Source organism: Python bivittatus, unplaced genomic scaffold (genome assembly GCF_059951505.1).
Source record: "Python bivittatus isolate LINGU-HERP-01145 unplaced genomic scaffold, Pbiv_v1 ctg000480_np1212, whole genome shotgun sequence".
NCBI lineage: Eukaryota > Metazoa > Chordata > Lepidosauria > Squamata > Pythonidae > Python > Python bivittatus.
This window is the reverse complement of record NW_028277075.1, coordinates 106,853,917-106,878,499: the sequence shown is the minus strand read 5'-3', so window position 1 is coordinate 106,878,499 and position 24,583 is coordinate 106,853,917. Positions and strand designations below refer to the sequence as shown.

Below are 24,583 nucleotides of genomic sequence, written 5' to 3'. Positions count from 1 at the left end.
ATCTGGGGGCCCTCCTGGACTCACGACTCCTGCTTGAGGAGCAGGTGGCAGTTGTGGCCAGGAGGGCCTTTGCTCAGCTTCATGTTGTGCACCAGTTACGCCCCTTCCTGGATCAGGAGGCCCTCTGGTCTGTCACTCGCACCCTGGTTATCTCTCATTTAGACTACTGCAATGTGCTCTACATGTGGCTATCCTTGAAGAGTATCCAGAAGCTACAGCTGGTTCAAAATGTGGCCACGTGGGCAATCTTGGGTGCCCCAAGAATGGCACATATAACACCTCTGCTGCGGGAGCTGCATTGGGTTCCAGTTTGTTTCTGGGTCTAATTCAAGGTGTTGGTTATCACCTTTAAAGACCTACATGGCATGGGTCCAGGTTACCTGAGGGACCGTCTCACCCCCATTACATTGACCCATCCCACCCGGTCCGGCAGAGAAGGCATGTTGCCGATCCCATCAGTGAAAATATGTTGACTGGCGGGTCCCAGGAGGAGAGCCTTCTCTGCCGTTGCCCCCACTCTATGGAATACTCTCTCCCAGAGATGAGACAGGCCCCTACCCTCCCAGTTTTCTGGAGGGAATTGAAGACTTGGCTTTGCCAACTTGCATGGGGCGAGAAGAGATGCAACCGACCCTGGGGATGGCTGATGGCTTAAAGATGCTCCCTGAGTCTATTAACACCTAATTAACATCAGCCTCTTGGAAGTATTATATAGGAAGTTTCTTCTTGTAGTACATTTTAATTAATTAATTAATTAATTAATTAATTAATTAATATTAATCTATTTTAATTAATGTTTATTCTGTTTTTGCTGTAAACTGCCCAGAGTCACTCTGTAGTGAGATGGGTGGTGACAAATTTGAAATATAAATAAATAAAAATAATCTTCTTTCACACAAAAACTGCACTCTGAGGCAATATTCTCTCCCCTAACTCAACTGATATTCAAAGGCATTCTGTTCCATGGCCTTTTCAAGACAGCCTAATATAATCCAGTCTACATGTTATGAAGTAGTTCTCATATTGCTATTTGTATACTGTACAACAGACTATCCAAGTGGGGCTGCAACAGAACTTTAGAAGTATATCCTCATTCCCTAACTGATGTCTTTCTTCTCTAGGTTCTAACTATACTATCTATTGTAAGAAACTTAACACACCAATTTACTCATCTCAGCACACTCCTGTTTTACCTATTTTCTTTTTCAACTGACATCAAGGATTTTGTTGTTCCCAACAGGGATACTGACCAAGCAGTATCCCTGTTGGGCTTTGGAGGGAGAACAAACTTTGGTGTGCGCACCTACTTTAATATTTATTTTGTGTACCTCAAATTTCTTCCCATAGTAGATTTCTCCTTTTGTTTCTCAGTTACTCTAATCTCCTTTAATCATATCAAGAGCAAATTACCTGAGTCTTTCCAGTACAGAGAATAACAAAATCTATACTGTAGAAAGATTGCATGTACCACTACCAAGTTACTACTGTCTCATTTTATTAAGGGGATATTTCATTCTTGAAGAATGAAAAAAAAATACTTATTTTCATTTGACTATTTCAGCTTTCTGCAACCTGGAATCTTCCAATTTGGTCACTGTGACTACAAATAACAGAAGTCATAGTTCATCTCCTCTGGATGGTAATAGATCAGGAAAAGTTCATTCATAAATTGATCGAGCCAGGTTCCTCTTTCAATGCAAGGGCTATATAGAAGAGCACTTGTATACTTGAGAGGAAACCCTAAAACCAAAAGCCCAGTTTGCTTTCACGCATACCTAAAATTGCAATCCTATGTGGAAGAAGCAGGAGAGGGATACCGCAAATCAGGAAATATAAGAAAATAATGAGTGGATGCACAAAAATGTGCCATTGTACCCATCCTGATTTGACATTGTCTTCATCAACAGAAGATCACAGAAACTTTTTATTCTGATGTTTAAAATATTAGCATCCATCCACCATTTGGCAAAAAAAAAAGAGCTATGTCTCCAAGTAAAATGCATTTGGAATGCTTCTAAGGGATGAGGCTTGCCACACATTTGCAATTTCCATCCCTGAGACAATGCTGTCCTTCCTGTAGTGCACTCATTTTGCTGATCCCTTTGCTGACCCACTCTCATCTGCATTCCAACCATCTTCCAAACTGCAGCCTGCATGTTGCATTACAGCTTGAGACTTTCTAAAGGGAAAGTGGGTGGGCATTGCAGCTGAATGTGACTGGAAGATCCCAGCTAAACATTTCTGCCTCTTTTATTGCCCTACTTTTTCCCATCTGCAAATGTGGGGTGCAGTCACAAAAACATGGCTGACTTCCCCAAAGTACTCCTTTTCCTGAGGGTGAAAAAAATTCAGAGCTGAACCATATATATTTTGGGGCAATAATCACTTAAGTGCATCCACATCTGATCATCATTAATATGTCCCAATGCTTTGATGGGAGAAAAATCTCTGTGTGGTAGGGCTCAGTGATTTTATACTGCAACCTCTTGGTTCAATCCCAGAATTTTACAGTGGGTCTCAATGTCATCTTCTATTTTTAATCCTCCTACATTTTTTCATGCTTCTTCCCTTAGTTTACTCTTACAAAAACAAAACAAAAGGTCTGTTAAGGAGAGAAAGAGGGGATAGCTTAAAATTGCCTTTCAACTGGTAGCACTAGGAGCTATTGATCTAGTAGTCCCCTTGAAGACCTAGTTGCTCTTGCCAAACAATAGCTGGACTGCCAAAACAACTGGGTATTCTCCTATACTGGGAAATACTTAACTCATATTTTTGCATATTTCTTGGCTTGGTTTTTTGTTTGGGAAATAAAGCCTTCCCATTGAATATTGTGGGATTTACTTCCATGTAAAAATACCAAAGCTGATGGAAGACATACCACTAAGCTCAGTGAAAGTAATCATGGAATGAAACACAGCAATGTGGGAGTCCATTCAAGTTACATTTTGGGCTACTTCTTCAGTAAACATTGGAATTTTTTTTAAAGAGTACCCAATTGATCAATCTCTTTATTAGGACCAATTAAAATGCCACAGTAGTGAGTGCATGCTGTCTTCATATTTTCATATTAATATTCCATTGATTGATTGATTGATTGATTGATTGATTGATTGATTGAACTTATATAGCCGCCTCTCTCATATAATGATCCCAACAATCAATAAAAACAGAAGTAAAAACATGTTGGGGGGGATGCTATTTTGAAACTTACATTTATCAGGCTGCTCTGATCATGAAGGTTCTTGTTCTTCATTCCATAAATAACTATGAAATGATATGACAGGCTATAACACCCTCCCCCAACCTTCACATCTGGATGTCACTGGATTGAGAGATGCTGTTATAGATAATAATAAAACATACTGAAAAAGCAACAAATGCAGCATATGCTAGCCTTGAGGAAAGTCAATCTATTAGCTAATTTTTAAAATCAAGCACCTTCCATTATGCTTTCATAACTGAAAATTAATCCTCAGAATTCATTAGTGTCACTACATTAAACATAGGCTGCTGCCATTTGTTAGATTACCAAAATCTAACATGCTGGTTCCTAAATATTAATTTTGTCCTGCCACAGAATTACAGGCAGAGACGAAACATTTATGAGGCAAGAACAAGGCACACAAGCTCTAATTCAGAGATGCTTCTGAGCATTTTCATGGGCAGCTTGCATCAGGATGATAACATTGTGTGTATCGCTCTGCCTCAATAATATAAAGTGTCATTTTGCAGCTAGCAAATCAGAAGGCTGAAAGGGGGAAAGCTATTCATCAATGGTCAGATGTGAACAAATATTTACAAATGAATAAATGGACAGAAATAGATGTTACAACCATAGCAGAAATGGTGACATATCTGGTCAGAAACAGTCCATCTATGTAAGCAAACCAAAAAGCGTTATAGTCAAAAGCTCAGTATTTGCAATTATTTCTTAAGACTGAGAAGGGAAAACCTTATTATCTAAGGCACAGATAGGTAACTGTCCAATCCACAAGTACAGTCCAACAATCTTCAATTGGCAGAAAAATATGCCAGCATAAAATCTGCTGCCCCAACAGCCTCAGTAAGAAGCCTGGTGAATGGTGCTCTTCCTAAATTTGTAATGTAGTACATCCTTCCTATGGTACCCCATGCCCCTCCTCCATACCTGTGACCCAGCTGTTCTGGGATACAGGTAGTCCTCACCGATCGCAATTGGGACCAGCAACTCTGTTGCTAAGCGGCACAGTCATTAAGTGAAATGTCATGTGACTGTGCCAACTTATGACATCCGTTCCAGCTGCAGCCATTAAGTGTGATGTCACATGACTGCAACTTGCAACTTGAATAAATTGAATGAATGAATAAATAAAACTTCCTGCCTGCTTCCCCATTGACTTTGCTTGTCAGAAGCTGGCTGTGAAGGTCGCAAAGGGCAATCATGTGACCGTGGGGACACTGTGATGGCCACAAGTTCATGGACCAGTCATAAGTCTCCTTTTTCAACACTGTCATATCTTCAAAAGATCGCTGAATGAATGGTCAGTAAACAAGGAATATCTGTACAGGTTTAGCATTCTTTCAAAAGAATGCTAGGCTGATGCTCAAAAATCATCTGACTTACAGGACGCAGGCATGGATGAAAGTTTGAAAAAAGCATTATGGGTGTTCCCGCCACCTTGCACCCCTCTTCCATGGCTGTGACTTGTCAGTCCAGCTAACATGTGCAGAGGAGGGGCACAGGATGGAGTGATCAGTTATGACTGAGCTTTATCTTTGGTGCTACAAAAGAAGACAACAGCCCAGTAAGCAAATGGCACTGCCCCAAATACTAAAAACAATAAGAAGCATGGCTACACAAAACCTATTCTCAACAGAAGGAGGGAAAAAAGCTATAATGCACTCCCTGGAACCAGTAACATACAGCTGGCAGAACTCAACTCTTTCCCCATTTAATATGATCTTCTCTACAACACAAGATTAGTGCTCTTTGAAAAGAGCACTAAAACTGTATATGACAGGAGTGCCCATAAGACCCGTCAGGTGCTTTGGAAAGCACCAGTCAGTCATAACATGGCTAGATGCCTCTGTGGAAGCCAGGTTTCAAGTGTATTCTGCAACCTAAGCCAAAATGACCACGGAGAACAGTATGCAATGATTAGAGGCAGCAGTCTCCTAACGTGTTGGACTCTAAATCCCATAATGTCCAGAGGTAACGAGTGGGATTGAAAGCATATGGAAAATGCTGGTTTAGCTGTTATTCAATCTCTGTAGCTGACATTAACATCAAGCTGAAACCTTTTCCTTTGTTATAATGTGAAGGAGAGGCCAGGTACACTATTAGATCCTGCCCTACTCTGTCATTTGTGGGTTAGGTGTGAAGCAAAATATTATTTGTTGGCTTGATTTGTTATAAATACTGTATCACAGCTCTTCAGCTCAAGAACTTCATAAGTTGTACTAGAGTAGAAATTCTAAAAAGTCTAAAGGCCTGAGTGAAAAAAAGGAGGATCTCAAGTGATACAAAAAGATTATGAAAGCATCAGACAAATTTTTCAAAGGAAGGTATTCTGCAGCTGGGACCAAAAATACTATTTCCATTGGCCACCATCTGCCTCATATCTAGGGACTGGTGAGTAAGGAGAAAGAAGCTTTTAGGAAAGGGCTTCTGATTATCTTAATACAGCTTCAGTACAGGTAATACAGGCTCAAAATATATAGAAGCAAAGCTTTGATAGTGTAGTGCCTAATTGTTTAGGGTTTTTAAGGTAAGAATCAGCCCCTTGAATTCCCTTCAGACCTATGTGGCTGGTCCAAGATTGGAGAGGTATGTTTCTAATTAGTAACCTAACTACTTTTTTTTTAATTCTTAAACATTTTTTTCTCCATTTTTTTTAAAGCCTTCAAAGCCAGTCCCATGGAGAACCCATTCCTGTAGTCTACACAAGCTTAAGAACAATAGCAGTCTAATCAGTAGCAGGCAGATGCATTTGGGCAAATCAGCTACAACACAGATGTTAATTTTCCTCTCCATTAAGCACTTTGTAGACCACCAAAGATTCTCCAGACAAGGGAGCCACTCTGAGCTGCTTCCTTGAGGCAAATCCAAATGCTGATGGCTTGTATTGAATTGTTTTCTCCTCCCTGTACAAGCAAAATAATATCCAAGCACCATCTCCAACATCACTAAGCCCTTTCCACGTTCTTCCTGTATCTTTCCCAGCTTCTATATAAAAGCTGGGGAGACAAGTAGAAATTGGCATGAAGTCTAAATAGTTGCTGAGAGATGTGTGAGTGCATAACAGCTGTATATTTTCACACTGTCACCTCAGAGACATTCAATTCAATCCATTTATGTAACAGAGGAGATCTAACACAGAGCCATTTTAACATCTGCTTCCATTTAAGACATTTTTTGGCAGTCTTCCCTGCTTAGGGGTTTAGAAGGGGAAAGCAAAACAATTGCCAAACTGAGAACTAAAAAGCCATTCTTTGAAAAACTGCCTCTACTTGGTTAATGGTCCCTCTTTTCCATTTTCCCTCGTACGTAAGCAACCTCCTGAGATGGCTGCTTCCTGCCTCTGTCATGCGTGATTCACACAAGCTAGTCATACCCTGAAGCTACGTAGAACAGACAAGCACACTGCATCTTCCACTAGTCTACTGTGCAGATCCAGTGAGGTGTCGGCTCCTTCACATCTGTTCACCTGCTCCAGATGGATGTAGCCAAATTGCTGTATACTGTTTTTTAAAATAAAGAACAATTTAACAAATTGAGGGAAAATATTGCCAGCTTTGCCTGTAGCCAACTTTTCCTTTGGTTTTTAGTCATAATTCCATAGGGCACATGACATCTTAAATACCCATGCAGCATTATCTAGGGCCATATTACTTGGGGCAACTCATTCATATTCTTACTCTCATGCAGGTCATGTGTCCAATATTAGTATGCCAAGATAAGCAGTGCATTTTCTAGTTTTCTCTCTGCTACATTCCAAGATTCCAAACAGGAGAATTCAGTGATAAATAGACATATATAGACTTCTGGAACTAAATCACATTAATTAATTCTGCAGTATAATCCTTGGATCATTGGGGTGGTTATAGAAGTTTTATTGATAGTTTTTTTAAATTAGAATTTGAGTTTCCTTACATCTACATGAATAAAATTTTAGTTAATCATGCAACCTTTGGAGAATAATTTCTGCTACTTTGGTTTGACTTTCTTGTTCGGTCCTTAGAAAGAAGAAAATGTCCACTGACTCCTCTGAGATCAACCATTTCTCACATTGTATTTTAATATTTTTTTATCCAAGGGATCTTTCCCCACTTGCACCTCACCAAAGCACCAACATGCCCTGGCATCATCTTTTTTTTCTGCTGTGTTCCAGAGATGTTGCTTTCATTTCCTTCATCTTGTCTCTAGCAAATTTCCCACAGTTCTAGTTTTCTGCTGACTAAAGGATGGATGAAGAGTGCTTTAACTCATCAGTGGAGAAAGGCCAGATCTCATGGTTGTTACATGAGTCTCTGGTTGGCAAATCCAAAATTTATCTTGGGCGAAGCAAGTTTAATTTATTTAAAAGCAAGTTTCTTCAAAATGTGACTAAAATTGTGGTCATATTCAGATATGGTTTGCACAGTCATTGTTTAAATATAGTAAGCATTTGTCTTAAATAACCCTATTCTTTCAAGTACATTGGGTCAGAGCCTAGGAGAAGGCTTCTCCTTACAATTGTTTGAGGTGGGATCTAGCCTAGTGAGTTCCCTGGAATGCATAGTTCTAGGCAGCCTCAGTCAACCTGTAAGGATTGGCCAAAGGAGCAGCATTTTGTTTCTCCTGCATTTCAAGTAATACTAAGGATATGCAGGAAAGTTGCTTCAGATACAGCATAGGCTCACTGTACTGTATCTGTCAGTGACATCTTAAAGGAAGTGTTTGAGTTAAGGAGACTTTAAAGAGGCAACAACAGGGTGATGACAGATACTTGCACCAACTTGTCACCTTTTTAACACCCCCAGGACTCAAATGTGTATTTTTGGGGGGCTGCACACATACTATGTGAGACCAGGAAAAGGTGCAGCTTTTTCCAGATGACACTAATAGGTGCAGTAAACACACCTATACCAAATCTGAAGCAACTTCCCCATTCTGGATCCACATACCGCATGCCATAGGAACATCTAGGATTTAAATCTGTGTTACATAGCTGCCAGTAACCATAATTCTTCATTTTGTAAAAAAGTTTATCATTCTTAATCCAAGGCAAGGAACTACAAACTTTCTCTCCATTGCTTTCTAACTCCAGCTGTGGGTGCCCATTTTACAGTAATGATATTACATTTTAGGATTACAACCATAAGCACACACTCATATATTCTATTTAAAGCAAATTACAATAATATTCAGGAATATATAGAGGCATAACTGGCAACAAGAAAGTCAACAGGGCAAAACAACTAAACTGTTTATGTGGACATTACTGCATGGGCAAATAAATAATTCTTAAAACACATGCAATGCTACTGTGATAAATGTTTGACTCTCTATGTTCTTTATGTTCTGAATTTATTCTAACTTATTCTGCCTGTAAGGCATGAAACATTTCAAGTAAAATGCCATATTATCAGAATTATATGAATAGATTACTGGAATATACTGTGATGCATTAAAATTATTACCTTCCTTTCTAAGCAAATTGTTGGAGGTAGCATTCAGACCAAATCCTACTGAAATTAATGGAACTTAAGTAAATGATCATAACTGCGCATTAGCTTCAATGCTACTTCTGATGAGTAACTTGGCTTGAATGCTCCCCCACAATAAATAATACCAAGATTAGAGTCAACATAAAAAGAAAACAGCAGAGTTAAGAATAAAATACAAACACCTGAGATGAATTAAAGATGCTTTTTCCATGATGGATGCATCTGCACAAGGCAAAAAAGGGAGCAAACTGCATTCCATATTAACTTGAAAACAAACCCTACATTTTAATCCTACAGATGGTACAGGTAGTCCCCAGTTTAAGAATGAGTTCCATTCCCAAGGTCTGTCCTTAAGTTGAATTTGTATGTAAGCCAGAACAGTATTATTGTATAATACTATATAAGTAGTATTGTGTAATTAACTCAAGCCATTGCGTATTTAACTTGAATCATTGTGTATTTAACTCAATTTTTCCTACAATAGGCTCCCTTCTTAACTATGGGTTAGGGTTAGGGTTAGGGTTGAAATGCAGACCTATTCTGACTTGACAGCATACTCCTATCCAGAAGTAAGTGCCACTAAATTCCATAGAACTTACTCCAGGTAAGTATGCACAGGATTATAGCCCAAATAGTTTAATGCCATGATTTCTCCCCAGTTTTCCAATCCAATTAATTCAAGAAATCACTATAGCTAATCAGTAACATAAATTTAAAATAAACACCTTCTCTTGAGATGTCATGCTCAGTTCATTAAAATTACTATTTGATGAAGTAAGGTAAATAAACACTATTGTATTCCTGTATTTTCTGACCAGATTAACTCCTTGACATCTCCAGAAAATACACTGAAGCAAGGAAGCTGGAAAAAATAGCCATGGTTTTAGAGTAAATAATTTTGCAGTTTTTCTAAGTATAAAAATTCTGCTGCTTTCAGATGTCAGTTATAGGAGAATATAAACAGAGATATTATCCAATGGGAAGTATGTGTTTTAGCACTGAAGTAGCTGGCATCATAAACTCTATCAAGGCATAGTCTACACAATTACAGCTACAAGATCTGGGCTGCAAAAACCTAGATGACAGTAAAGATATAAATCAGCTGCTTGCCATATAATAGTGGTCCAGATTTTTTTAGCCCAGATCCAGTAACCCTAGCATAATGCCTGTTGGGGCCTGGATTGCCAGTCTAAGCCACATGGCATTACAGCAACCTCCCTTCACCCTTAGCACATTTTGTGCCCTCCCTCATTATCTCATGTCACTGTTGGTGATCACTGCATAACATGGGCCAATAACAATCTCTCCGTCCAACCTAGCTATTCTGTCTATAGTCATAGGGATAAAATGGGGAGTCTGTACAGACTTGACCTTCCAAAGAAAGGCAAACATAAATGAAATAATAAATAATATTACCCGTTTAATGAAAATGTGCCCATGAACTCTTGGAGTGGGGTGGGGAAATGAATACAGACATTGAAAGGGACATCTTGCTGATTGTGGAATACACTGTGATAACACAAGAATACCAGCAAATCAGGATATTAAATGAAAATATGATGATGATGATGATGATGATGATGATGATGATGATGATGATGATGATTTAAAATTGTATGCTGCCCAAATCTCAATGACTGGGTGCCTCAAAGGAATTACAATAAAATCAATAAAAGATAAAGATAAAAGATGGTAAGTGCAATGAAATGAGGGGTCTCACTGTCCCTGGACAAAGGCAATAATAATAACAATAACAATAACTTTTTACAATAATTTGGACACAAATAGGGAATAAGTGCACTGTAGATGCCATATGAACTTACTATCTGTACCAATAGTAAGAAGCATTGTCCAATTGGTAAATTGGTAAAATTCATCACTATAGTAATAAAAAAGTACATTAGTAATAATAGCTTTGCATTTTTCTGAAGGGCTATCATGAGACAAGATGTTTACTTAACAGATAAGTTATTATCCTCACATTTAATGCACATTTGATGCATTTATAATAAAAAGTCTTTCATTTAAGATGATAGTATTATATACATTGCAACTTCCGCATGCTTTAAAATGCCAGCAAAGTGGAAATTAAATGCTTAATAACAGGGTAATAGAAATTGCAAAGACTTTGCTGAACCTCATATGCTATTACAGATTTAAAAGTGTCTTTCCCTTTGAGGTTATTTTGAATTTGTATTTCAGATCAAACTGGGGCTGGGGAGAGATATAGCAACTGGCCCAAAATCACTTGGTGAACCTCCATGACTGAACAGGGATTTCAACCACAATCTCCCAGTCCTAATTTATTCCTGAAGCTACTGTACCATATTCACTTTCTTATACTCTTGGAGAGGTTAAATGGCAGGAAATTAGGATGTGTCCTTTCAGTCAGAAAAGACACTTGATTCAGAAATGTCCACTTCTTTTTATCAGTTCAGAACTTTAAAAAAACAAAGTTTGAAAAGAACTCCAAGTAGTTTGTTGGTTAATTGACTGCCTCTTTATTCTGTAATGCTTGACTAGAATTTGGAGAATGCTACTGTCCTTCTCAAAAGGCAAAGACATGATATCAAATTCAAGATGTAAATTACCCAAACTAACCTTTTCTATTTCAAAATCTGAATTGTTATAAATGGGAACTTACTCTGGTATGAGATCACTTGAATCATACCTACTATCCTAAAAATATTATTTAAATGTATGTCATGTAGCCTTGAAATGTGTTCAAGATGACACATACATACACATACACAAGAAGACTGCTGCAGCTAGCTAAGCAACTAGTTTTGGAAATCATGAAAGGACTACAAATCATTAGTATTTTAATTGGTAACTGTTGTATTTTTATCATCAGGAAGCAGGAGAAACACATGTGGGACTATCTTTGTCAGCTCCTTAAATAACTTGAGTGGCCTTGGCTACTCTGCACAATGACTTTGGAAGGACGAGGTTGGCGGGGGGTGGGGGGGATGCGATGCCATTGTCAGCAAAATATCTTTGGCCAGACCTGACAGCATATAGAAGTAATTCTCTATTGCAGATATTTTTTCCAAGCTGAATTCTTGAATGTTTAAAAGGTATGTAGTGAGAAGAAATTCAGCAGCAACTTTTCTTCCCCCATCACTACATTGTAAATACACTTAATTGGAAGCTTCCATCGGTCATGCAAACTTCTAGGTAAATGGCAGGGAAGTTGGAAGCCTAGATCTGGCCTTTAGATACTTCCTGTTTGGCTTCTGGGATGAAGCTTCATCATGCATAAGGGAGAAAAGTACTTTCTTCTGAGTTTAGAGGCTTCTGCTATCCTCCTTTCCACTTTAGACCCATGGCCACTATTTAAAAATAGCTGCTGATCAGACCTATATTCTATAATTACACATAGATCTACTTAACTACACCGATCTGTTTCACTATATAAAAAAGGGCTACAAGGGAAAAAAAATGGCATATGGATCACTGTACTTGCTCTGAATGAGCGTTCCGAAAATAATTTGGGGATATTGCCTGGAGAAAAATCATTGTTTAATTTGAGTCAGATGCAGAAATACATCTGTCTGAAGATATTGTAACTATGTAACTACATAGGTCTGGACCACAACTGGGGCCAGATAAGCTTCATATGCAAATGATATTCAACCTCAAGAAGGAGGTAGATAATGGAATTATTGAAAAGTCAACTACTCATCAGAAGGATGACAGAAATATCAGGCAAGGTCCTAATATATGGGTAAGAGGCAAATGGACTTGTTACGATCACTGCTTTTAATTTATCAAAGCAAAGCTGTCACAAGTCAGACACTGACAAATGCATATCTAATGCATATAAATGAGCCAATTATCACTAATGGTTGGACAGTTCAATGCTGTATAGACTTAGTTTTTATTACATTTTCTTTTTAAGAAATGAAATTTTAAGTGGAAACCAAACCATCCATAAACAATGATTGACAACCTAAACGGTTGTGTTTATCACAAACATTTTCTTCAGAGAACCTAAATGCTAAAATAGTCTGAATAATTCTGAAACATATCTCTGCCATAATTGATCATCATGGCACTGTCACCAGGATTCTTCAAAGACTTTTTTTCCAGACCCCAGAGGAGAGCCTCAGCTTCAGGGATAACATTCTGGATCCCCTCAAAAGCAACCCCACGCATATCAGATTTAGACTGCTGAATAGAGTACTTGCATTTTTAAATTTGTTTAAAGGTATCTGTGTGTGTGCATGTGCCTGTGTTTGTGTGGATGTGTGTGTGTGTAAGGACTTTTCAGCTGTACAACTAAATTGATTGTATCGTATGTGCTTCCTCAGTTTCAACAATCAAAGGTATGGGGATTTATTATATTGTTCAGCAGACATTTTTAACAGTTATGACACATACAGGTTTTCAGATATCTTGTTCCACTTAGCTATTTGGTTCTAACTTAGATTGAATATGAACTCAAGTCACTATGGTTTTCAATCCATGGCTTATCTTTTATGGTTGTGTGTGAACTGTGCATGATGACCTGTAACCAGCTTATAATTTGTATGAACCCAGTCTGTTACTTGATGATTACCAGTATAAGCTAATATTTAATTTACCTCCACTGAAAAATTATAATAAAATGTCTCCCCCCACATCTAGTTCATTCAGTGCACTCTAGTGAAAAACATGAGCTGGAGTCAGATCCCTGCTCCCAATGTGAAGCTCACTAAATGTACTTGGAGAGCTACTCTCAGCCTAAAGGACTTAATAGAGTGAATTATATATGCATACCCATGTGTCCAGGATCATGAATGAGTCAGGAACACCTGAAGGAAACTCATACATGCAGCACATTTTAAGGTGCTGTGTGAAGTTGGCCAATTGCATTTTTAGTGACAAAGTTCCAATCATCACTTGAACCATTTCTCTCCATAGATTCACGCTCATTGATTGGTAACTTAGCAAAGCAGAATCAGTGTGGGTGATTCCATTTGGTGGGAAGATAGAGCCAGTGTGATATAGTAAGTAAGATTATGAACTAAAAGCAGGAAAATCCAAGATAATCTGCCTTCATCCACAGAAACTCCCTGAATGAGATGTTGGCCCAGTCAATCTCTCTCAGCTCAACCTAACTCACACAGGGGAAAAAAGGAAGAAGTTCTGTATATCACCTTGAGTTCTTGAATGAAAGGTAGGATATAAATATAATTTTAAAATAAAATAAATATGAAAAATAATAAACCTGGGAGAGTTAAGATCTCTATCAGTAGTCATGACATTTTTTTCAATTGTAATATAAAATGAAAAAATGGCTTTTGTTTCCTTGGAAGGAATTTCATTTCCAAAGTTTTCCACAAGTCAGTTCATAATGCCTTGAAAAATAAGCCATTCCACACAAAAAGTGGCATTACTTACTGAGAAATGAAGTGGTTGAATCCTCTGGACCAGTCTTCCGGTTGGAACAGTGTTGGGGGGGGATTCCTGAAAAATATGCAGGCACTTCATATGAATAGTTGAAAGAATCAAACCAGTTGTTCAACAGTAAAGTCTACTGTTGATATTACCCAGAAGGAATTGTTCCCAGATGTTTTCAAAGTGGAAGATACCCATGGATTGTCCCAGCTATTATCTGATATGTGAAAATTGCTTCTTTTGGCCATCAGTGTTCTTCCAAACAGTTTAAGGAAATGCAAACAAGAGTTCAGGATTATAGCTGATGGACTGGGCCCTAATGCTTCTTTATTCTGATGAAAGAAGTCTTCCTTCAGCATTTCCATCAGGCAAAGGTTTCTTTCAGATGATCATTTATGGCAAACAGAAAAGATATAACCAGCCACAAATATGACTAAGACACCTTCAGAGCCACTGGCCTCACAGAAAGTTCTGCTAAGTACATCCCACACTGAATTCTGAGTATCTATATAGTATATCAAAAAAATTATTGAAAATAGTGTAAATAATAACAATATTAATGTTATATGTGCATAATAAATTAGAGCAATGGAAATGAAAAAAGAACAGTTGATTTTTCAATTTATCCCCATGCCTGTATATGAGATGTGTGTGTGTGTTCAAAACTGAGCAAAACACAGGAAAGAAATAATAGCTCTATAATGAATGGCTCACTTTCATCTGCATCTATCTGAAACCATTTCAGCTATCTCATTTTCTGCAGATTGTCATGTTATCTGAGCCAAATGTATTATTACTTTTCTCTTTTCATATAATACTGGTTCAAAATGAGCAGGGAAAATCCAAAATACTTGCCGGATGTGCATCATTTATCACATTTACTATTAGGAAGCAACGTGATGGGCTACATTCAGTGACATTAGGCTCATGTTCCATTAAATAGGTTCTATCACCACCTGCATCAGAGCCTCAGATGCAGGGTAGACAAATCCCATCTATGAAGATGAATTGAGGCAATAGTGAAGCCTACTTGCATCTGCTTTAAACCTTTTGTTGCAAGTCCAGTACTTGGTTGGCAAGGCAGGTACTAACTAAGCATACTAACTAAGCATTCAGGAGAGAACCAGAAACTTTGCAGAGCAAAAGTCCATCGGTTCTTTTGGCCATTTGAGCCTTGGTGAGAAGGAAACTACAGTGCCCCCCTTAGAGATCCTCTATGGACATACAGCTCTCCTGATGAGCAATCACAGTAGCCTAAACTGCAGAAGCCACATTTGGACTCACTCTTGTGGTTATGCTAATATGCCATCCTTCACTCCTGAGCCTGCAAAAAAGTATGTCAATATAAGTGGCCCTGTCATAACAGCCAAGTCCTAATCTGCCTCAGGAACAATGCCAACTCAGTGCTGCTGTTTTGATGAGGGACAAGTTAAGAAAAGCGATTTGTGGATTTCCTGACTTTGTTTCCCTTCCCACTGAACATCACCTACTGTTGGGAAAACCAGCAACTGCTCTCCTTAATGTGTAATGGGGCAAGGATAGGTGATTTTAAATGGGTGCATTAGCCACCTTTCAACTTACCAAAGTGATAGGCCACCAAAATGAAAGTGTGCTAGACTTATTTACCCACAGGTCTAGTGGTATATATCTATGCCCCCAAAATAGCTATATGGTGGAAAGGCACACTGAAGTAGGAAGAAGGTCCAGCAGGACAGCAATAGACCTGAGTTCAAAAAGAGCCTAAGTCAAAGGTCACAGCATGGCTGAGTGATTGCAAGGAGTGCCAGGAGGATTTCCTCCCATTTTACTGCATGTGCTTTTGTAACAGGCATGGTGGAAGGTTGTGGCTGGCAGGTGGAGGGATGTGGGGTGAAGCAAGATATCTGACCTCTCCTGCAAGCCAAATTGGCCATGAAGCATGCTGCCCAGTGACTGCAGCACCCTGAAAGGACCATCAGGAATTGGGCAGAAATGAGCCCTGGCAACGCCATCACCAACATCAACAATGAAGCATCATAGGTCATGTCTACAACAAGACTTGTGTTGGGAGAACAGGGAAAACACTATTATAAAAGTGGAACAGCTACAGATGAGATTTTAAAGCTGCTTTTCAGTGAGCTAAGTATGAGATGAAGGCAACATAATCTGGAAATGATCCATCTACATGATGAACTTTTATTTTTAGCTTCTTACTTATTGGCAGGCAAGTATCACAGGGGTCAAGATATTTAACAATACCATTGGAAAGGCATAAGGCTAAGATTTTGGGCCCATTTTCCCTCTTTTGGATGGGCTTTATAGTTTGTTTTTTTCTTAAACAATTAGATAAAAGCTTCAAGATCATCAGTGACTAAAGATTAACCAAATACCTATTTGATTTCCCATCCAAAATAACTGTTCTATTATTCATCAGTTTGCTATTAAATTTTGATGATACAATCTTGGGGGCCCCTAAGAGTCATTGAAAAGTGGGGCTGTATAGTGATATGTGGTTCATAATCTGCCTACTGCCTTCCTTAGACATAATGTCTAAAACTGCATCTGTCTTTTTGCCTAAGTGGGCTTCCAGTTTGTGATCATTGCACAAGTGTACCTTCTGCTCCCTTTCTTTAAGGAACCACCCCAGATTTGGCCTAGACATTTTGTTGCCTGAGGGAAAGAACCTTCTTCCCCATTCCACCATACGGCTGTCTGTGCATGCTTCAAAATGATTTGGAAGAAGTGCTCCAGGCTTTGCATGAACACAGCAACACTCTACTGTTAAAGTAGCCTGATTTATTCAGGTTTTCATGTGCACTGTAAAAAAAAGGGGCTAGTGCTTTAAGAGTCACCTAGACTTTAAGAACTGAATTTCTTAAAGCTGCAGCATATTTTTTCAGGCACACCTATCATCTAAATTGATGGTTTTCACAACTGATGGCAGAAATTCCACACTTTATATTGGGACTACAAGATCTGGTCTGCAAGATCTGGATTACCATCAGATGGCAGCAAAGACCTAGAGGAAAAAGTCAACTGCTCTGCTGCCATCTGGTGGCCATCTAGAGCTTTGCAGCTGAGATCTGATGGCTGAGGCACTTCCTTTTCAGAGTCCTAAATCTCCATGTATTTAGTTTAAATGGATATTAATATTAAGAATAACCCTGTTTTTCCTAAACTTTCATTAATATGTTTTTAGTATCATGTAGCTGCATTGATATTTTTTCTTTTGCTCTTTAATTGATCCGATTCTCTGCTTTTATTTCTTAATTCCTCTTTGATATGTGTTTTATTTTCTTCTTTGCACTCTTATCACCTAGAACTGTGATTATTCTATGGCTGAAAGATGCTTAGGTAATTTTTGTGCCCAAACCAATGTCAGAAGGGCAGTAAATTGTTATTCTGAGCATCCAGATTGATGGTCATCACTTCTTTTTTATTGTGAGGTAAGGAATGCAGCTAAACACACTAGCAATACTTCTCAAACTAATGTGTAAACATCAAATCAAATCAAATCAAATCCAACCTTTATTATGGCTTTTAAGCCAGAGAGAACAATACATAAACCTGTAATTATTATTAATAAAATGTAATTTTAAAAAGAAGACATAAAATGTGATAAAATTACATAAAATACATTATTATAGTAACTGTAATACAGATAGCAGTGGCAATCATGAAAATTTGTGCTAAACTTCACCTGAGTTAGGATGGATACAACAAATGGTAACGCAAAATCAGGCAACCTAGAAAGATGTGTCAGGGTCCTGGTTAGATAGAAGCAGTGACAGATACACATTGTGCTCTCAACCAGGGTAGTTCTCTCTTCCCTCTCTCTCTCACTCTCTCTATAATAACTTTATTGATTTTTTTTTTAAAGAACAGTAAAAACTAATAAGAAAAAGAAGAAGAAGAAAATTGGAAGAAAAGAAAATAGTAAAGATCAAAAGTGCAGAAAAGAAAAGAAAAGAGAGAAACAACAAAAGAAAAAAAAAAGAATTGACCTTGCAACCAATATAAGTAACAATATACATCAAACTCTTGCTCTAAATTTACAGTATAACTTCCATTATTTCTATTAACCCATATTATTTCTAATCATCAAATCCACACAACATAATTTCATTTTTTTCTGTTTCCCACAAAAAGTCCAGAAAAGGTCAGGATAATTCTTTGGAATGGGAGAAATATATATCTTCTGAGATTCCCTATAGAGAAGGCCACAAAGGAGCATCTGGTTTAGGGATTCCACAGAGCCATCTCCACATGGGCAGAAGCACTGTGGAACCAACATAGGGTGAGCAGTAAAAGCAGAAAAGCTACAAGATGGCACAGTTTAGGGAGGCAAGAATTTCTGAACAGACAGACTGTTTGGTGGTTGTTTCAAGTATGAGATCAGGGTCATCATCCACTGTACAATACCTCAAAGGGAAATCACTAGGTAAGTTTAAGATATACTGTATGACCATGAGATGTGGAATGCAAATATATTAGAAAGCTAAGTTATCCATAAGCATTCATGCTTCCACCTTTTCTTCCCAACAGGAAGAAAAGAAAGGACCTTTGGGTAAGTAATGAACCAGAAATATTTTAACCTATTAAATTTTACGTATTTTCTGTCATTGAGCCTGCTTCCAAAGTCACAGCTGGGAAGACCAAATGGGTCATTCTTTTCACCATCAAGGCTAATGCTACAGTTCACTGGACACCATTTGTCCTTTACATTAAGCTGTGCACCTAATTACAGATCACAGTTAATAGATTTATAGTTGGCAAATGGGGTGATGATGGGAGTCACTGCACTGAACAGTTCTCAAAATGTCTTAAAATGTTTGATAGATAAAAACATGATTTCATTAATACAGAAACATCAATTGTTGAGATAAAAGGCCAAACAAAGAAGCTAGACTTCTAAATGCAGAGATCCATTACTGGAGAAAACGATGTTGTTTCCAAAGGAAGAAAATTAGCAGCAGTTGAATATCAACACCTGCTACTGGAAGTTGATCCATCCGACAGCTAATTTAAATAAGTGGAAGAGCCAGGGAGATGTTTGCTGTGAATTTGTATGCACAATTTTGGAATGAAATCATTACAGATGCTTCATATATCAACATTTTTTTTTTTTTAATCTGCGCTCAGTCGTTACCGACTCTGCAGTGACTGCTTGGACGAGTCCTTGCAGTTTTCAAGGCAATTGTTTCGGAAGTGGTTTGCCAGAGCCTCCTTCCTAGAGCAGAGCCCAGCTGGCGAGCGCAGGAGGCGGGGTTTCCGCTGCTTTGCGCCCTTTTGGGCGCGCGCAGTTTTTCGCGCTTACCAGCAACTGCTCCTGACTCCTTTTTTGCAAGGCGCCGCCAGCATTTTTCCTCCCACCGGAGTGAGAGTACCCATTTATCTACTCACGTGAGTTTTCGAACTGTTGGGTTTACAGGAACTGGGGAGGAAACAGGAGCTCACCCTGCTACCGCGAAGGCTGGACTTGAATTGCTGAAGCGTCGACCATTTCTGGCCGGCAACTTTCAGCGTCATTAAGCCACTGCGCCACCGCGTCCCCCATATCAACAATTACTGGATTTTAAAATATATTTTGCTAGAATTTAAGAATTTATATTTGATTTTTAATAAGGCATCTTAAAACAAAAAGAAAAAAGGAAGACTACGTGTAATAATGACATAATAGCTTCCAGAAAAACCATAAATTCTTAAATGAAATTTCATACTCCATATCTCACAGATAAAACATACTGCCGCAGATTTGCTGACCTAAATGCTTGCACACATGTGTTGTTTTAATTCCTGATGGCTGGTGATTAACAAATAACTTTTAGGATTATGGATAGCATAGACCAGTAACCCCATCTCCAGCACTGTCCAAGGGTATGCAAAAATTAACAGCATATACTTACATGTAATGAGCATAGGATTGGGATGTTAGATAATCAAATGGTTGTATTTCTCAGGAAAGAAATAAATTTGGGTGAGGTGGTGGGGGTGAAAGGAGGGGAAGACAGATTACTTATACAGATGCAGGTTACACGTGAGACAGAATACCAGGACCTTATTAACAATTGTAAAGTTTTAAAAACCCATTATATTTGTTGAGATCTTCTGAGACTGCCTAGAACCTTTTGATATATCACCTACAGCTCACAGCTCAAACTACTCAAACACATTATTAATAAGCTACAGCCCATTCTGGAAAATGACACCGCACTTTCTCAGACATACTTGCATATAGTCAACCATCCAACCTGACACAGGTTCTCACAAGCAACAAGAAACAACAGAACAATGATGCGAGACCCTGCAACAACCTAGATTTTACTTTGCTCCCACATCTACACCAATAGTATTATCACAGACCCCAGCAAGTACACACAGAAGATTAGAGGCGCTTCTACACGCTCTTCCTATAGTGTGATGTATGCTGTCATCTTCCAGCAATGTCCCTTCGGATGCTATGTAGGACAAATGGGACGAACTTTGCACAAAAGAATTAATGGACACACATTTGACCTTGGAACTCAAAACAAGGATAAAGTAGTATCAGAGCATTTCAACCTCCCAGAACACTCTACAGCAGATCTCAGAGTGACTGTTTTGGAAAAACGGGAGTTTAACTCGACCATTGAGCGAGAGATTGGTGAACTCACATACATCAAAAGGTTTCAGGCACTCTCAGAAGCTCTCAACAAACCCAATGGGTTTTTAACACATTACAACTGTTAATTGATAAGGTACTAGTAATCTGTCTTACATGTAACCTGCATCAGCATAAGCAATCTGTTTTCCCTCCCTTCATCGCCTTGCCTCACCCCAATTTAAACGCTACATCATTCTAGACACTCTAGGTATCTGATGTAGTGAACTGCCACTCACAAAAGCTTATGCCTTTTATTAAAATATGTTAGCCAGAAAAGGTGCTACCAGACTCATGATTTTTTGCCACATGGACTAACATGGCTCTCCTCTTACAATGTCCACAAGCAGCTTTACTTTCCCTTAAAATCAAGAACTTAAACATTATATCATCTCTGATGGCTTAATGTGACATGAAAATCAGGTCAGGAGCAAAGAATCTGGCCAAATGACATTAAGGGTAAGAGCACAACAGTAACAACATGTCGTGCTTTCTTAGAATTATTTGACCAAACATGAGCTAACACAACTTACTCTCCCTGAATTACTATTTCCTCCAGGAGCTCAAGGTGGCTTACAGTCAGTCCCTCCTCCAATTTGAACATGCTTTTTGTGCTTGCACCACCCACAGCTGAGGGTATACACCACAGCTCCTTATTAGTTTGGCTATTGCTGGAATGATGATAATGCATTTAACACCACTGAGCCAGAAGTAATGCTGTAGCACAGTGTTTTTTAAAGTGTGGTCCAAGGACCCTGGGGTCCCCCAAGACCCTCTCAGGGGTCCATGAAATCAAAATTATTTGCCAGATATTGAAGATATTTGCAAAAATTTAAAACAATGTCACCCTTCTCAAAATTATTTTTTATTTGTTAAAAAAAATGGGTTTTCATGAAAAATATTTTTATTTGTTAATATCTAATTGGTTTAATATTATGTTTACATAGTTCAATAAATATTCAATATTTACCAACTGTTAATAAGGTAAATATTGATAAACATAATCCATACAGACAAAAGCTCTTTTGGGGTCCCCCATAATTTTTAAAGTGAGAAGGGGTCCTGGGGGCAAGAAGTTTAAGAAACACTTAAGCATTCTGAATCTTATTCCCCTACTGTTGGTGGTGCCTTACATGCCTACAGTAGGTAAGATTGTATAAATTGTTCTTTTACAAAAAATCATATGACTGCTTCAGGCCTACCACAATTTTTTTTCTTCTCTTAAAACAAAAGTCTTAATAAAAATCACATTCAGAAGTATTTGTCATATATGGTAAGAACATCTGCCCTGGTTCACAAACTAAAAAACAGAATGATACGTTAATCTAACCCTTGGGGGATTACTTATTAAAATCCATATTAAAATGTTTAGTATAAGTCAGCATATAAATGTGCCAGGTTTCATATTTTTAAACCACAGTACACAATTTAGATTTACCTGCCTCGTGATATTCCTTAGGATTCTGACCAGTCTTGTATCAAAATATCATAATCAATGAAAAACTTCCAACCACCCCCTTGAGAAGCATAGTCACAGCCTCACGAGGTCACACCACTGGAAAATTGATACTTGCTTCATTTCATTCTATAATTCTTGGTTATATGCAGCCCGAGGGCTCCTTGGTTTCAAAGATGAAAAAAAACAAGAAAAAGCTAGTATGTTTGCAGCACTACTTCCCTTTCTCTTCACTGGTCAGCAGTAATCAGCCCTAACTTTCCCCAGTACTATAGCTGGATTATTTTCAGTCATATTGAGTGTTTCGTAAAGGTATTTCAGGAAAATGATTTGCCATGATTCCCCTAATCTCAAGAAAAATCAAGTTTCTCTAAGTTAAAGGTTTGAAATGAAAATAGCTGACCCATCAATACATACAGCTATTTAAAAACTTACGTTGATTGATAATTACTTTTTTTCCTAAAAGTAAGCCTGGCATTCAAATATGCCTTCATTATATACTGAAATCAGTGTCTCTAAGAAAATAAAAATATAGAAAATATACTTTAGGTAGGTGGTTTATGCGTAAATACCACTTCTTTTGCAAATATATATTTGAACAAGTTTGCATCCAGAATATGTATTCTGGTTCCATACATATGCTTAAAAGATAGATCCATTATGTAAGAGGCATCCTCTGTGTAAATATTAGTACTCCTGATTCAGGGGGGAAATAGTTTATGTTTCATTCCTTTAAAATGAAAGGCAATTATTATTTTTGAATATTTTGTCAGTTATAAGTTTGTAGGGTGTCCCCTCCCACTTATGATATAAATAATTTACACACACACACCCCTACCTTTGCCAGAGTTTAAACACTTGCACCAGTCTTTAAAATGTGTGGGGTTTGGGGGGGGGGGTTGGGTTCTTTTTGGTTTTTGTTTTGATAGACAAGTGAGAATATTTCCACCAGCAAAAGCTGGAACTTAGAAAGAAGGGGGAAAGCAGGTGGAAGAGAGAGGAAAAATACAGGACAGATTTTTTAAAAAGCTTAATCAGGAATGTTTAGACAAGTTTCCTACACTGACAGGGCTTTGGCAAGTTCCACACAGATGAGCAGGAAACTATTCCAACCCATATTTCAGATGCATAATTATGCAGGACACATTCGATTTTGAAGAGGAAGCAATTGATAAATCACTTTATGAGTTCATTTTCGAAAAGAAAAAAGCACTAAGCAGTAGCAAAGTAATGTAAGTTCATTTTTTATAAGCACAGTAACCTTTAGATAACAACATCCCTTTTTCTTTAGAAAAGGTTATTAGGACACTGCATTAGTATGTCAGTTCAGCCAGCCATGCAGTAAGCTTTAAACAATGTAGTTAAAAAATCTAGGCTGATGATGGGGCAATCATAAATGTCCGTATCAAGGACAAACTACATTGGACTTACTTCCAAGTAAAGCATGAATGCATTTTCCCCTAAAACACAACATAAAAGTGCTTGGTGTAGGATTGAAAAACTATTCAAATACCTGGATCAAATCAACATTTTTTTATCAACCCAGGAGCCATTGAATTCAGGAATTTAACAGCTTACAAGGTTTTATTAGCCTTATGCCAAATCTTACCAGTTATTTCTGCCATTTTCTTTCAGCATTTAGTTTTTGTTATTAGCTATTTTCAATCAAGGTAGGAGGAAAAGTGCACTGTACAAATAAAAACCAGATGAAAAAACACAATTTGGTTCTCCATGGACAAGCTTCCTAACACACATTTAAACTTTATGCTTTCCTGTGTAGGATAGCATTCTGCTTTTTCATGGAGCTACCGAAACAACTAAAATTAAAACTCTCTGGGGCAGCCAGAAATCAGTGTGAACAATTTCTCATTTATCCATGTATTCATTATAAATTAATATATTGCTTTTATATCCCATTATTATTATTGGTATGTATGCTTCCTGTCTAAAATACATCATTGCCAGACAATGAAATTTAGCATTTAGAATATTCCATTGTATAATTAGGTAAGAAGGCACCTTCAGGTGTGATGAATTACCAACTAGGAACAAAATTTTATTCCACTTGCGCATAAAAAATAGTCACATAAGAGACAATGTTTGTAAGATGTGCATCTCCTGAGGACAAGTGATTAATTCATTTGACTTTTTCATGCAAATTCACCTGATTTGCAGTTCCTCAAATCAGGAACTATGGAAAAAGTTAGATGTCAATATTCACACTTTTCTTGCAATGCAGTTCATAGCCCAAAATACATACAGAAATGTGAAGGAAAAAAAGCATACAGATACACATTAGGAAAAATTACTTGTAAATATGTATGTATGTATGTATGTATGTATGTATATATGTATATGAAGATGTATTTATGTAAAAAATGGGAACAAGCATATATAGAACATACGTTCTAGAATGTGTATTAGAATATTTTTAAGAT

General features: G+C 37.8%; 1 protein-coding gene across 1 annotated transcript in view; it reads right to left on the bottom strand.

Moving 5' to 3' along the window:
* The window catches only part of MYO3B (myosin IIIB), a 243,282-nt gene that overhangs the window by 169,105 nt on the left and 49,594 nt on the right, over positions 1 to 24,583 (bottom strand). Inside the window, exon 7 of the mRNA XM_088145192.1 lies at positions 14,074 to 14,139. Coding sequence (XP_088001318.1) covers positions 14,074 to 14,139 — 66 coding nt within the window. The remainder of the gene's footprint in view (positions 1 to 14,073; positions 14,140 to 24,583) is intronic.